At 44.0% G+C, this 13,846-nt stretch overlaps 2 protein-coding genes across 2 annotated transcripts in view; one reads left to right on the top strand and one right to left on the bottom strand.

Annotated features, from left to right (window-relative positions):
* Window positions 1–1,160: 1,160 nt before the first annotated feature.
* Tmem252 (transmembrane protein 252) lies at window positions 1,161–4,473 on the top strand. The gene is made up of 2 exons (XM_028763969.1): window positions 1,161–1,435; window positions 4,197–4,473. Exons 1-2 carry the CDS (start codon window positions 1,161–1,163, stop codon window positions 4,471–4,473), a joined length of 552 nt encoding a protein of 183 aa, XP_028619802.1.
* A 3,907-nt stretch (window positions 4,474–8,380) lies between these two features.
* The window catches only part of Pgm5 (phosphoglucomutase 5), a 169,482-nt gene continuing 164,016 nt past the window's right edge, over window positions 8,381–13,846 (bottom strand). The window contains exon 11 of the mRNA XM_028764110.1: window positions 8,381–11,605. Coding sequence (XP_028619943.1) covers window positions 11,516–11,605 — 90 coding nt within the window. The 3' untranslated portion in view covers window positions 8,381–11,515. The remainder of the gene's footprint in view (window positions 11,606–13,846) is intronic.

The following is a 13,846-nucleotide window of genomic DNA, read 5'->3' as shown; positions in this document are numbered from 1 at the left end:
CCACAGACTGTGGAGATGAAAGAAACAAAGGCCGAGTGTGTAAGGTAGCTCCGAGAACATACCTAGGGCAACGTGACACAAGGGCAGAGATGTAAGGAAGAGGGTGAGGGGAATCGTTTGGCAGCATCTGTTAAAACACATTTTTACCTAAGACATATTTTAGGGGGAAGGTTTCAGATTTTTCAGAGCCTTTCATCGGCTGCTGTGACCTGTGAAACTGTGTGTGGGACAGGGAGTGGGGCGTAATAGGAGGAATTTATGACGTGTACTTTCTTAGTAAACATGATAGCTCCAATGCTGTGGCTTTATGGGGGAATGCCCTCGGATCAAATGCCTGTGGGTTTTTTTTTTTTTTTTTTTGAGAGCAGGAAGAGACTTGGGTGAAACATGTACAATGAGCCAGAAGTGGTGGCTTGCACTAAAGCCATATAGAATAAATACTTAATCAGCACCTGTCAGCCAGAGGGGACAGTGGGTTGCAACATCTGCACCACAACAGGAAGATTCAGGAGCAGAATTCAAATGGCAGTTATTCCACCAGGTACACTGCCCCTGACCCCAGTCCCTTCTCCAGGATGCACTTCTCCTCCTGGAATTCTCGTCTATCAATAGTACGATCACTTCCTGGCCTGCTCTCATGGAATTTTCCCAGTATCAGAGTATTGGGACAATGAAGGGCTGAGTCACTGGCATAGGCAAGACAGAGAACTAGTATGGAAAGAGAAAATGAAATCGGGAAAGGACTCTTTGCCAAACAACGAAGGTAATAGCTTATAGAGAGATGCTAATATCTCTAACTTTCAGTACAGACTTTCCAACAACAAGGGTTGAGAGACCAGTGCCTTCATAATCAAAAGAATCGGACCTCTCCTCCAGTACCTGGAAGCAGCTGAGGTCCCACCCACCAACCAGGAACATACTGGCTACGTGCAACCTCCCCTTCCTGGAGGACACAATGTTATGTTTCTAGGTTCCCCCTGGAGGATATTACAGTAACTTTCAGTGGTTAATGAGTAGCTTCCCGGTGCCTGCTTCATTTAATTGTTCAAAGGCCATTTGTTCCTGTGTATAAGGCTGTGACCTGGCTAGTGAGTGCTCTTCCCCCAGCAGACCTGGAAGCAGAGGAGTGGCAGGGTCAGACAGGCTCCAGAGAAGAAAGGATGCAGAACAGGACTGGACTGATTCTGTGCTCCCTCTCCCTCCTCACAGGCTTCCTGATGATTTGCTTGGGTGGCTTTTTCATCTCCAACTCCATCTTCCACTCCCAGAAGAATCTGGCCGTGGCCTATGTGCTTCTGCCTATGGGGTTTGTGATCCTTCTGAGTGGAATTTTCTGGGGCACCTACCGCCAAGCAAATGAAAACAAAGGGATGTTCAACCATGTGCTCAGACAGCACCTTGCGTCCCAGGACCTGCCCCTGGCCACTGTAGACAGGTACGTGCTGAGCGCCAGAGGGAGAGAGAAGGGCTGAGAGCAGTCACAGTGTGGGAAGGGAAGCGAAGCACAACTTCATACTGGATTGGCTTACAGTAGTTAGGCTTGAAATTCCACCACTGGGCAATTTACTCTGAGGCTGTTGTGCATACGCGGGGAGCAGGGCTGCCTTTGAGGAAAACAGAGGTAAGAGGGAATTTTCTTAGGGTAAGATCCTCATGCCCACAGTAAAAATTCACATAAAACAAATTAAGAGGTACAACCCCTATGTTCTTCCTACGTTTGGGGGAGTGATTTTAGTTAAAGGCAGGCGATGATTAGATGGCCTCCAATAATCTGGTTACCGAGTTATAAAGAAAGTCCCAGACCAAGTTCTACCCACAATAAATGAGCAAGCAGACGTCAAGTCAGTCCAGCAATTTCTCTGACTAAAGAAGTTCTAGATGACTGACCTTTCAAGTGTTCTGACCTCACCTCTTATGAAGGATGTATTCAAGGCAAGATGATGATATGCCCATCAGTGATGCAAAACCAAACGGCAGCATGTCTACACACACGCTGCAATATTACTTGGCCTTAAGACAGATCAAATTAATTGATATGTGCCATAGATAGACATTGAAAACATTATGGCAAGTGATATATTCCAGACAGAAAGGAAAAACACTGTACTATTTCTGCTTACACCAAGAGCTACCAAAGCCTCTCACACCACAGCCACCTACACCAACACCAAGCAGCTACCATAGCCACTTACACTAGGTAGCTACTACAGACAGGAAATAAAGCAGTGGTTCTCAGGCCTGGGGTGTGTGAGAGCAATGAAGAGTTTTTATTTACTGATTATGGGATTGTAGTTGGGAGTGAGAGTAAAGTTCTAGGGATAGTTTTGCAGTAATATTACGTCACTAATACCACTAATGCCCTCACAAGTAATACATGTTATTTATATTTTACCCAAAGGGGAAAACAAACAGGTAACCTTGTGGTTGGTTAACTTACCATCGATCTTCTAATTCTCGTCCAAACACAAGAACATTGTTCGTAAGGTATACGGTGTCTTAAGGTATAGGATGTAAGAATCCATAAGTCTTTTTGTGCTTCAGGAAGATCATAAAAGGTTTTAATTATCCTGTGTACTTTGAATAAGAATCCTTTTATCAGTGGCTGGCATCCATCACACCAGAGATAACAATCAGAACCCATTTCTAAGGTCAGTTAGAGTAATTAGAAAGCCTTTGGGTTTCATCTTAGATTAAGATAACAGAGTGATTTAGAAGGTGTGTCTAGAGTAATTGTGTGTGTGTTTGTGTTTTTGTGTGTGCATGTGTGTATATTTGTATGTGTTCATGCATATGTGTGCATGTATGTGTGTTTGTATGTGTATACGTGTATATGTCCTTGTGTGTGTACATTTGTGCATTTGATTGTGTGTTTGGTTTTGTGTGTGTCTGTGTTCATGTGTGTATATGTATTTGTGTGTATATTTGTGCATGTGTGTATGTGTGTGTGTATCCACCTTGTGAGTTCTCGCTAATAGCAAATGATGCGTCCGAAATTTACCAACACACTCATGTATCCCCTTGTCTAGAGTATTCAAAAGTAAATCATGAATATCTTGACACCACTCACTGTCCCTTCCTGCTGCATCATGAGATGCTCAGCCTACAGAGTCAACTTGAAAAGTTCCATATCTCAAAACCTTTGAACTCAAAATGGGTAACTAGGCAGAGAGATCCCAGTGAGTGTTCCTCCAGTGACAGGATTCATGAGAGCAGTCTTTTCGGCAGTCTCTCAAGTGGTTCCAGGGACGGGCTCACCTTTCTGTCCCCATGACTCAACCTTGGCTATTCCTGGGAAAGGTCAAGACTTACATTTTACAGTAGACAGCTCCTTCAGCTATTCAGTTCTTGGCTCTGTGATATCTGGAGTGGAGCAGTGGCTACAAATGGCAGGGCTTGCTCTGTTGTGGTTACCCTCCATAAACACGTCCTTTGGCACTGGGTAGATTACCTCTATAAATACACAGCTCATGTAAGCTCACCCTGTCTCCCTTCCACTTGCCATACCCCCACCTTCATTCATGGTGGAGGAGCCAGAAGCATTTAGAAAGTAGTTAGATGGGCAAGATGACCAGCATGCCCATCCGCTGAGGTGACTGGCTCTTAACCATGGGTAGGCTGGCATTACTATTATGCAGGGGAAAGTCTCACAAAACTCTCAGCTGATGCCCTTTACAACTGGGATGTGTTTCCCATGTTTTCTCTAAAACTAGCTGCCCAAGACTTGACAGTGTGCCAGGAGAGAGTGGTAACATTTATTCTGTCATGGACCTGCATGTAATGAATGGTTTCTATTCATTATTGTGTTGCTTGTGAAGGTCTGAGGCTTTGAGAGCAGTGGCGTAGAAGATAATGTGTGTGAATGGTAACAAGGATTGGGTACCATTAAAACAGGTGGGACATGGTCAAAGTCCCTGTGTCACCTAAAGCTGATAAGGTTGGTGCACTAAACAGCTGTTTCTCTGATTGAAAGAGCAAGCAAGGTGGAATCACTTGGAAAGCTGTCTGGAACAGGAGGGCCTCTTATGGCTGATGGAGGGGGGAGGTTCTGGAAGGATGTGCAGTTTTTAGAAACCCGTGATGTCAGAAAAGTACATCTGTTTCAAACTCTGTTTCTTAGCAGTTTTGCTTCACACAGTGTACGTTGAGAGAGGCAGACATATGCTTCCTCACCACATTTGTGGTGTTTCATTCCACAGGCCCGACTTTTACCCCCCAGCTTATGACGACAGCCTGGATGTTGAGAAAGAGGCCTGCCCTGCAGGCAGAGGGCTCCTAGGATTCCCTCCTCCTCTGTATACAGAGACAAGCCTTGAACTTGAAGACGAAAATGACCCACAACCAGAGGACCCTCCACCCTATCAGGAGATCATAGCAGATGCAGTGGCTACAGCGAAGGCACAGGATGCTGAGGAGCCAAGCACAGTGCTAAATGAAGGAACTGCTCTCCAGCACTCAGAACTCCCCAGCTGCTGAGAAAAGAGGCTGGCCAGGGACTGGGAAGTTGCTCTGCCACCCTGCACTGGAGCAAGGCCACCATGGGCTCCAGGGACTCAGTTTAGTCTTTCCAGGGCAGCATGGGGTCCAAGAAGGGGATAGCCACCAGCAGGCAGTGGGTGCAGAAAATTCCCACAAAGCCCAACCTAGATGAACCTTAGACCGCAGAGAAGGTGCTTTCTACCTCCTTCCTAACCTCATTACCTCAGCCCAAGCTGAGAGTATGCTTGCTGTGGGTGGGACGGCCATAGCCCTTCACACACTGTGTCCAAAGAACCAAAGGAAAGGATGCCTGAGAGGCAGGCCTGTGTCACCCCACTGACTGTGCTCCCTGAGTGACACCATTGCTCTCACACACCAAGAGAGATGTTCCAGGAACCTAGGAGTGTTGTTTTGTATCATTGTATTTTAATTATGTGTGCTTTTTTCTATATAAAAGAAAGAGACTGTAACATTTGCTTTCAAATGGTCCAAACACAATACGTTGAGTTATTTTTTTAAAGAGGCCTTTATATAAGCACACAGGAGTTCTTATAGATTCAAGTTGACTAGACAGAATATTTCATTCATGATACAGAAAACCAAGGGTGATGTTAATCTACAACTTGCTACAAATCTTGTGAAGTTTAAAAAATGTTCATATGCAGTTTTCAAAGATGCACCCCTGCCAAATTCAAAATGTAAGCGATTAAAACCTGTAAGTCCATATCTCTGTTACCAGGATGGTTTTTGTTGTGTCTCTAAATAGAGAACTAGACTTCTAGACTTAACCCGGTGGTCCCTCCTTGGTTTAATTTTCCCTGTGGGAGTTTTTTTTTAAGTCAGAGAACATGTTGGTGGAAGGATGCCAGCAGGACACTCAGGATGAAGGTGTCTGTGTTAATATCTAACAGTTAATGGCACACCTTTCAAACAGCAGGTCCAACTAACCCTCCTATGCACAGTATTCAACCCCCACTCCTTCCTTACGAGGTGAGGCTATGCCCAGTCCTGTTTCTGCCATGCATCAGCTGAGGCTTCAAGACCTCATGAAACAATAAAACAGTGGCCTGAAGGAAGGTGAAGAGCCCAAAGGATTCGAGGGAAGTTACTTACTCTATACTTTTGCATTAGTCTAGCTGTGTCTTTCTGGATGCAGCTTAGTTTGCTGTCTCCATTTCAGAAGTGATCCCTAACAGAAAGAGATGCTCCAGGTTACTGCAATATCTTCCACCCTTGAAGGAGAAAGCTGGGTGGCGTTAGGGTTATTGGGCTTCTCCGTTAAAATATGTCAGCCTTGCTTCCTGCGAGCTTCCTGTGAGCTGGGCCCTCGTAGTGCAGTTTTTCTACATCCTACTGAGGATAGCCACAATGACAGGCAAGGTGAGTCTTTGAAAACTCACAAGGAAAGATGAAGCTGTCAAGAAAGAGAGTCAACAAGGTGGGACTGGGGGTTCACGGTTTCCAATTCCCTGTCAGTGGTGAATACACAGGTCATGAATGTCCTGATCAATACACAGTGCCAAATGAACAAAGTCCTAGTTCATAACATATACCTTTGTGAATCTCTGCTTTGCATCCATGACAATGAGAGAACAGCTAGATAGGAAGGCCACTGGTGATTGTTTAGCAGGAAAGCAATCATTTATTAGAGTGAAATGTATTACTCCTTTCCTGTCGTTTCTCTTCATCCCTCTATAGGGCAGTTTCCAGCATTATTGGACTTATAACCAGATTAGCACACAGAATAGATGGTTTTTGTACAACTGGGGGTTGGCTAAGACAAATGTTCAATGTGGTTTGCATAAATTGTGTTAGCCTTTTTAAGGCACTAAATTTTGTATTCAGAGTCTTTTTAAAATTTATTTTGTCTCTTGCTCTCTTGCTTTCTTGCCTCTAGCTTCTCTCTGTCTCCTCACCCCTTCCCCCTCTCTCCACATGGTCAGGGCTGGCCTCTACTCCTCTGCACTCCTCTCTCTCTCTCTCTCTCTCTCTCTCTCTCTCTCTCTCTCTGCCTCTACTACCCTCCTGGCTCCCCTCCCCATGCCCTGAATAAACTCTAGTCTATGCTTTAAAAAATTATTTTGTGGGATGTGTGTTGTACATGTGTGTGCCCACGCATGGGGTGGCCAGGGGCTGCTGTTTCAGGTAGGCTGGCTGGCAAGTGAATTTCCAGGGATCTCCCTGGAGTTCCTGGCACACATGAGGATTTAAACTAGCACCTCCTGCTTTTATGGCAAACACGCTTACCCACTGAGCCACCTGTCCATCACCTCAGACTTTCCTTCTCCTCTCCCTTTTTTGTCACCTTTTGTATCAGAAAACAAATCAGTAGAGGAACATAAGTCATGGTGGCATTCGCCACAGTATAAAGATGAGTTCATTTTTCTGCAAACCCAGGCACAACTGACAGCAGCTGTTGCTTCCGTTTTAAAAAGAACACTAAAAACAACCATGATGACACACACTTGCAACCCAAACACTTGCCAAGTAGAGGTTGGAGAATCAGGAGTTCAAAGTCAGCCTTAGATACATAGTAGGTTAGAAGCCAGCCTGGGCTACATGAAACTCTGTCAATGAACAAAGGGAAAGAGGGAGGGAGGAAAAGAGAAAAAAAGAAAAAACAGCACCAATTCCTATTCCTTTACATGTTTCTAAAACTCTTGTACTCTGACTCAAGAGTCAAGAACCTGGGTATTATGCAAAGTGGTCTTGTATCTTAGAATCCCACCAACTACAATCCAGTGAGCACGTCAAACCAATGTGTCCTACTGTAATGAATGGTAACTTCTTATCCCCTCTGCCATCTTCATTCTTTCTTGGGTTTGTGATCAAATGAGATGCTGCTGGGTTGGGAGCCATGGTTCCATGGATGCTGCAGAGAGCATTCGAACAATGAGACAATGAGGAGAAGAGAGACTCCATGACAGAGATTGTTTCTCTTCCTCATCTCCACCATGAATGATACCCACACCTCATTTGATAGTTGTATGTTGATCAACAAGTTTAAGTAATTGCCCCCGGCACCTAGAAGATCAGGACGGCAAGGTCAGATAGAGTACACAATGCTGCCTGGGTTCTTGCATATCTGAGTTGTACTGGGGGCTCTGTCTTGACCTCTCCATGTAAAAAACTACAGGTGTTTTTATTGATACATTTGTTTGTCAACATTGCCTTAAATGTACTGTTTTTGGTGAAGCACCATCCAAGATCACCTCCATGCTAGGTGCTGAAAGAAGTAGAAGGAAGGGACATCACACATTTGTAGCCCATGTCTCCACCGTGTTCTATAAAGTTCCATGACAACCCAGGGTTACACACTAGTGAGCTGTCAACTGCATGGGATGTTTCTGCTGGTAAAGCCTCCAGCTGGTTGAAGTGGAAAGGGCATTCTGTTAAGCTCTGCCGCCTCAGATAATCTCTTGTCATTTGTAACTGCTGATGGTTCAAACACTGATTTACTAGCCATGGGCATGGAGTCATCTCACTGTCGTTATCCACAAATGCTTCTCATCCTCTACATCAGCCATAGCTCATGGATCTCGCCACTAAAAATCTCAAGCCTTATATTGACCCATGGGTAGCCAAAGTCATGATACGATCATTCTTGCCATGATTAAGTGTGGTCAGCTCTAGCTCAGGGCTCCGTCAAGGATAGCCATCAATCTAAAGCTTCTTATGTGAAGGCATTCATGACCTGCAAATACAATGGATACATTCTGCAATTTGAAACAGTAAGGCTTGATAAATGTTCTCTCTTTAAAAATGGCTACCTTATGTGTGAATTCATGTCTACATATACATGTGGAAGCCAGAGGTCAATATTTCTTGAGACAATTTACTAGCTGAGAAATCTTCATACCCACCCCACCCCCTTTTAAAGATGAAGAAGTTCAAGAATCCTGGATGAAACAAAGCAACATCTTATTTTGGGGGAATGGCTGACAGGTACAGTATTTAATACCCCAGTTCTTCCTATAAATGCCTCCCTGGCATTATTATATACATACACATTTCCAAATCTCCTAGATGCATGGGATGATGTCCTGGTTAAGAATCACTATATAAGTGTGTGTGTGTGTGTGTGTGTGTGTGTGTGTTGGCTTGACACTTTCCCGAGGCATATGCTCATATGCTACAGTAATGGAATCCCTTGGTGCTAGAAGATCACCAGATTTGCTCAAATAGTTACTTCACTTTAACCATAACCTCGTCTCTGATTCACTGTGCTGGCTCCCATAAAACTCTTTTATGTCTCATGCTGCTTATTCTGATTTTTAAAAAAATGAATGTGTGTGGGGGATGCACATGCCAGGACACATGTGAAGGTCAGAGGACAACTCCTTGTTGTGAGGTCTCTCTTCCTACCTTTATCTAGATACTGAGGACTAAAGGCAAGCCCCTCGTTCGGCTTCTGTAGTAATGCCTTCATCCACCCTCCAGCCATCTCAATGACCCTCTGGACATTTGCACTTAAAGGCTGGCTATTGGACCTCTGTCTTTGACAAGCAGAGCATCATATAGGGAAGAGTGTGTTGCTGGCTTCCATCTCACAGGAGAATAATACAAGAATACACACATGCAATCTTGGGTTAAGGCAGAAGAAATAATTCCTCAGCAATGTGAACTTGAGAGGGTCCAAAGACAGGCCATGTCCTAGAGTCACTGAGGGAGACCTACTGTTTGTTAATATAACTAAGAGAAAATGGTGGCCACTCAGATCTGCTGCCCTTGATGTCATATCCTGTGTCTCCCTGAATGTCACCCACCACACCAAATGTGGCCCTCAATCAACCTCTTCTGTAAGTCCTGGCTAACAAAGACTGTTCTGTCTTGTTGCTTCCATTCATCTCTGGCAAATTATACAAATGCTTATGGTTCCCAAGAAACCCTATTGTTTAGGAAAAGTGTCCTGTTCCAGGTGTCCCATGGTTTCTGAGTCAATTACCCTCAGTATGTCCCCAAAGCTCATGCTTACATCTCTGCTGTAACATTTACGCTTCCCCAATTACTTCTGGGTTTTTATTACAGCCAACTCTCCCAAAATTGTAAATTCCTAAGAGCAAGAATAACTTTATCCATCTTCCTGGTACATCAAAAACAGAAATATGCCTGGAGTAGCTATTCAACCAGTGTTTGCTGAATGAATGAATGAATGAATGAATGAGCAAATAGGTGACTATAAATTGGGCTACTACATATACATTTTTAAAAAAAGAAACAGAATGTTTAAGTAGAACTTGAACTTGAAAGCTAGAGATGATTTAAGTTCAGGAACTTGAAAATATTTGCTTGCCCAGCTATAGTTGATATGCCAAAGGACCTGTCAGATAACACTGAAAACATGTCTACAGTGAATGAATATAGACGTTATCGGTGACCTTTACTCCAGAGATAATGAGAATGAAAGCCACAAGGCAAAACTTTTCCATCCGTGACATACTTTTTATAACTTTTTAAAAAAAGTAATCTTAGCTAAAAGCCACCTTCCTGTTATTCCGAAGTAAACCATGTTATGGTGAATGGCTAGATGCCATTTTAATTTATGTTGATTCCCAAAATTGATTTTGAGCAATTCTGTTTTTTTCCCCCGTCATACTTTTAAGAATCCGTTTACCAAGTCATCAGAACTACCAACAGTCGTGCCAGTGTTCTGAGCGGCTGATTTATCAGTACAGGTGGCCACTGATGGAATGGCAAAGCCACAAGAGCCACAAAGGAGCTGAGGCCCACAATCTTGTATGGAGGTTAAAACAAGGAAATTCTGTTTTATTGATGACTAAGTGTCCTAGCAAGTTTTTTGACAGAAGCATAGAGAGAAAACGGAAACAAACACCTTGCTGGGAATGTTTCCTCGTGGCACTGACCTCGATGACAGCAATCATGCCTTGCTTAACAGTAAAGGGGCACTAGGTCACCTCCTCAAATTGTGTGATAAGTGAACCTGCAGTTCCCAAGGGAGACAAACATAAGCAAACACATCCCGTGCCTGGCTGAGGACTCTGCCCTAGTCCACGTGCGTGCTGGATCTGCCAGGTCTCTTTCCCTCCCAGGCAAAGAAAGCCAGTTGGGACAATCTACCCCTCTGTCTCATAGGGCCCACAACTATCCCGTTAAATACTTCAGGCCCTTCTGCTCTCCTTCATCTAGCCACTGTGAGCAAGATCAGAACAAGCGCTGGTATTCTTCCTGGGAGAATTTATACAAACTCATGCATTGGCTTCTGTGATGTAATCAAGAAAGCCTCCTCCTCACTTTTAGTCCTTTCTAGAAAATCCTTCCCCACCTGCACGGGAAATGGCTATGTTCAGAGGGATGCAGGCAGCTTGGTGGCTAAATGAATACTACATGCAAAATAAAAGAAAGGAAAACACCTTTTCATATGTCTTGTTGGATGTGTGTCATTGTGAATCATAGAAAACTCTAGAAGAGTAAGAGAGGTGGTGCAGAGATGTTGGCAGGCTGGGAAGCACGGCCATTTCATGGCCGGTGGGAGGGAGGTGTCTCCTAGAAGTTCTAACCTTTTGCCATGGTGGATCTGAATAAGGATACAAATGAGTCTTCCTCCATGTTGGTGAGGTCTTCTGCCTACCCAAAGCACTTAGAACTTAGAGTCAGTCTAATCCTATTCTCTCCTCTTCTTCCTCTCTCTCTCTCTCTCTCTCTCTCTCTCTCTCTCTCTCTCTCTCTCTCTCCTGTCTCTCAGAATTTTTTTCTCACAAGACATCAGAAATATACAAGAGCTGTGATTAATAGTTCCCCAGGGCACCTATCTTTTTCAAAAAGGGAAACGCTTTGGTGTGATGAAATCCTGGCATTAAACCATAGTGAAGCTCTGGCAGACAACTAAAGACCCTGCTGATTTGGAAGAACTGGACAAATCAAAACAAAAGGGGTACTTCCCCTCCTTCCCACCCTCCTTTTACCCCCCACCCCAAACAGCAAAATAGCTTTTGTTTTTCCAAAGTCCTAAGAGGCACAAACAGGAAGCAAGAAGGCATGGTGAAGCATCTCTCAGAGTGCTCTTCGGCCCTGTGCTGGCTCAGGTGATGACGGTGGGCCCTCTCCGGCCAGTTCTCTCGTGAATCTGGGATATTTTCAGCGCGATGGCAATGAGAGGGCTCAGCACTGCCTGGAAAAGAAAGAAGGATGATCATTAACTTGAAATCAGCTAGTTACCGTACAGGCTTTACCGTACAGATCTCTACCTTAGAGGTGTGGATTCAGACTACGTTTTGCAGTTTGTAGGCAGCGACTGGAACGGGCGGGACACGGAAGCAGGACAGAAAACTGCTCTATGAGGTCTTACTCAAGCCCAGAGAAATGAACTCATGATAGGGATGTGCATAAGCCTACTACTAAACAAAACTGTGCATTCAGGAAGTCTGGAAACCTCCATTCTTCCTCTGATACATTAATCCCTTCCAAGTTACAGCCCCGCCAAACCCTGGCCCACATTCAGTGTGAGGGCAAAGCTCAACCCTTCCCTGCCTTCCCACCATCCTGAGAACATTCGGGGAAGATGGTGCCGTGCTATTGCTGTACAATGAGTGGATCTATCTTTCTGTCCTATACCTGTACTGGCTACTGAGTGTCTTCAGTATTCTCAGAGGGGTGGGGTTGGCTTAGAGAGCTTTGGAACACAGGTCAGCAAAGGACTAAGCATCACTCCTTGACCTTCCATTGCTTATCTGGTTTCTGAAGAGCTGAGTGCATACCCCAGACACACCCATAAGACATAAATCACAAAGCAGGGGGAAGCTGGTCTGCCTGCATTCTTCAGTCCTGTTACCCCCAGAAACAAGAAACTCTGATCACGCTGACCTTCAGCACTTTGCCTTAAGAGTCACCTCACCTGAGGACATTCTTATGTATATTTTTACTAAATGTATGTGTACAGTGCACTCCGGCTTATCAAACAATATTGTGTTTCAGTGTGGATTGTTCGTGTAAACTTACATGGAAGTATAGAGTGAGTCAATTTAGTGACAAAATTCAAAACAGAGGTCTTGATGCAGAAGAGTTGGGCAGTAGTGGAATAAAGAAATAAGTAAAGATTCCATAATTCTGGAAAATGAAGTCTGTGCTGAGAGAGGGGCATTGAAAACTGCAGGGTGTTCAGATTTGCAGTCAGACAAAAGAACATGCGTAGGGCACAGACGGCTCAAGCAGCCTCAACGTACTGAGTACTCAGAGACTCCTAAGAGATCGAAAGCCAGTCTGATGTAAGGGGATCTAAACGCTAGGGTGGGGCTCACCAATTTAATTCACTATGCAGTGGGGGCCATAACTATCCTTGGAGCCAAAGGTTATCATAGTCAGAGCAGTGGACATATTAATCTGGGGGCATGTCTAGTAAGGCATTACTTTAGGGGGTATTTCATATAATTAAATTGTACAACCTCCATAATGAACAACCACAAGTAATTTCACTTCATTCAAATAATTGAATTGAAATTATTCCAATATCATTACCAAAATAAACAGTAAGGTGTGAGTACACATATAGAGAGGTTTACTATAAAAAAATGAAATTCAGTGATTTGGAGACAATAGAGAATGATGGTTTGTTGAAACAGATGAGCATGAGATGTTGTGAAATATTGGTGAGAAATATATATATATATACCTTAAAAGGATTCTTGAGCTACCTTGCTTCGCAATTGCATTTAAGTTCCTTTTGGGAGATGTTTTTGCACACTGTGTATTCATATGCTGATTTCTATGTCCTGAGATCCAGTTGAAGGCTGGACTTTGGTACAACTCAGTATTTTGTAAAATATTACTTTCCATCACCTCTTGATTGGTTAAAAAAAAAAAGAGCTAATTAGCCTACAGCTGGGCAGGGAGGATAAGGTGGAACTTGCATGCCCTGAGAGTAAGGGAGGGTCTCAGGCCGGCTGACTGAATGAAGACTAAGGTGCCAGTTCAAGACGAAGACAGCTGGTCACAGGTCATGTGGCTGGGAAGGAGATCAGGCCAGCATAGTTGGGTTAGGATAGCTCAGAACCTGCCCAGCTTAGAGCCCAAAGCTTTTAATAAATATACCAGGGTTCTGTGTCGTTATTTCAGAGCAAGGGTGGGTGTCAAAAAAAGCCTTGCTTTTACAGGTTCTATTGGTAATAAGTAAATAGGAATAAAAGCTAGACATTAGAGAGGATGAAACAGACTTAAAATTTTAAACAGTGTACTCATATTCAAAGAAAAATGTCCTGGCCCAAACCTGAATAACTGGAAATGGGCACACAAATCACACATGTACTGGGAAAGACACAGTAAGCAGGACATGTATGCACCAGGACATGTATGGACCAGGACATGTATGGACCAGGACATGTATGCACCAGGACATGTATGCACCAGGACATGTATG

This window comes from Grammomys surdaster, unplaced genomic scaffold (genome assembly GCF_004785775.1).
Source record: "Grammomys surdaster isolate TR1022 unplaced genomic scaffold, NIH_TR_1.0 141, whole genome shotgun sequence".
Lineage (NCBI taxonomy): Eukaryota > Metazoa > Chordata > Mammalia > Rodentia > Muridae > Grammomys > Grammomys surdaster.
Note: the sequence above shows the minus strand (reverse complement) of the source record. Positions and strands in the feature narration are given on the sequence as shown.

Bases quoted from the DNA above. Each gene is read 5' to 3' on its own strand.
- Tmem252 (XM_028763969.1), top strand. From the start codon at position 1,161: ATGCAGAACAGGACTGGACTGATTCTGTGCTCCCTCTCCCTCCTCACA. The intron at 1,436-4,196 runs GTACGTGCTGAG...TTCATTCCACAG, and splicing joins CCCCTGGCCACTGTAGACAG to GCCCGACTTTTACCCCCCAG.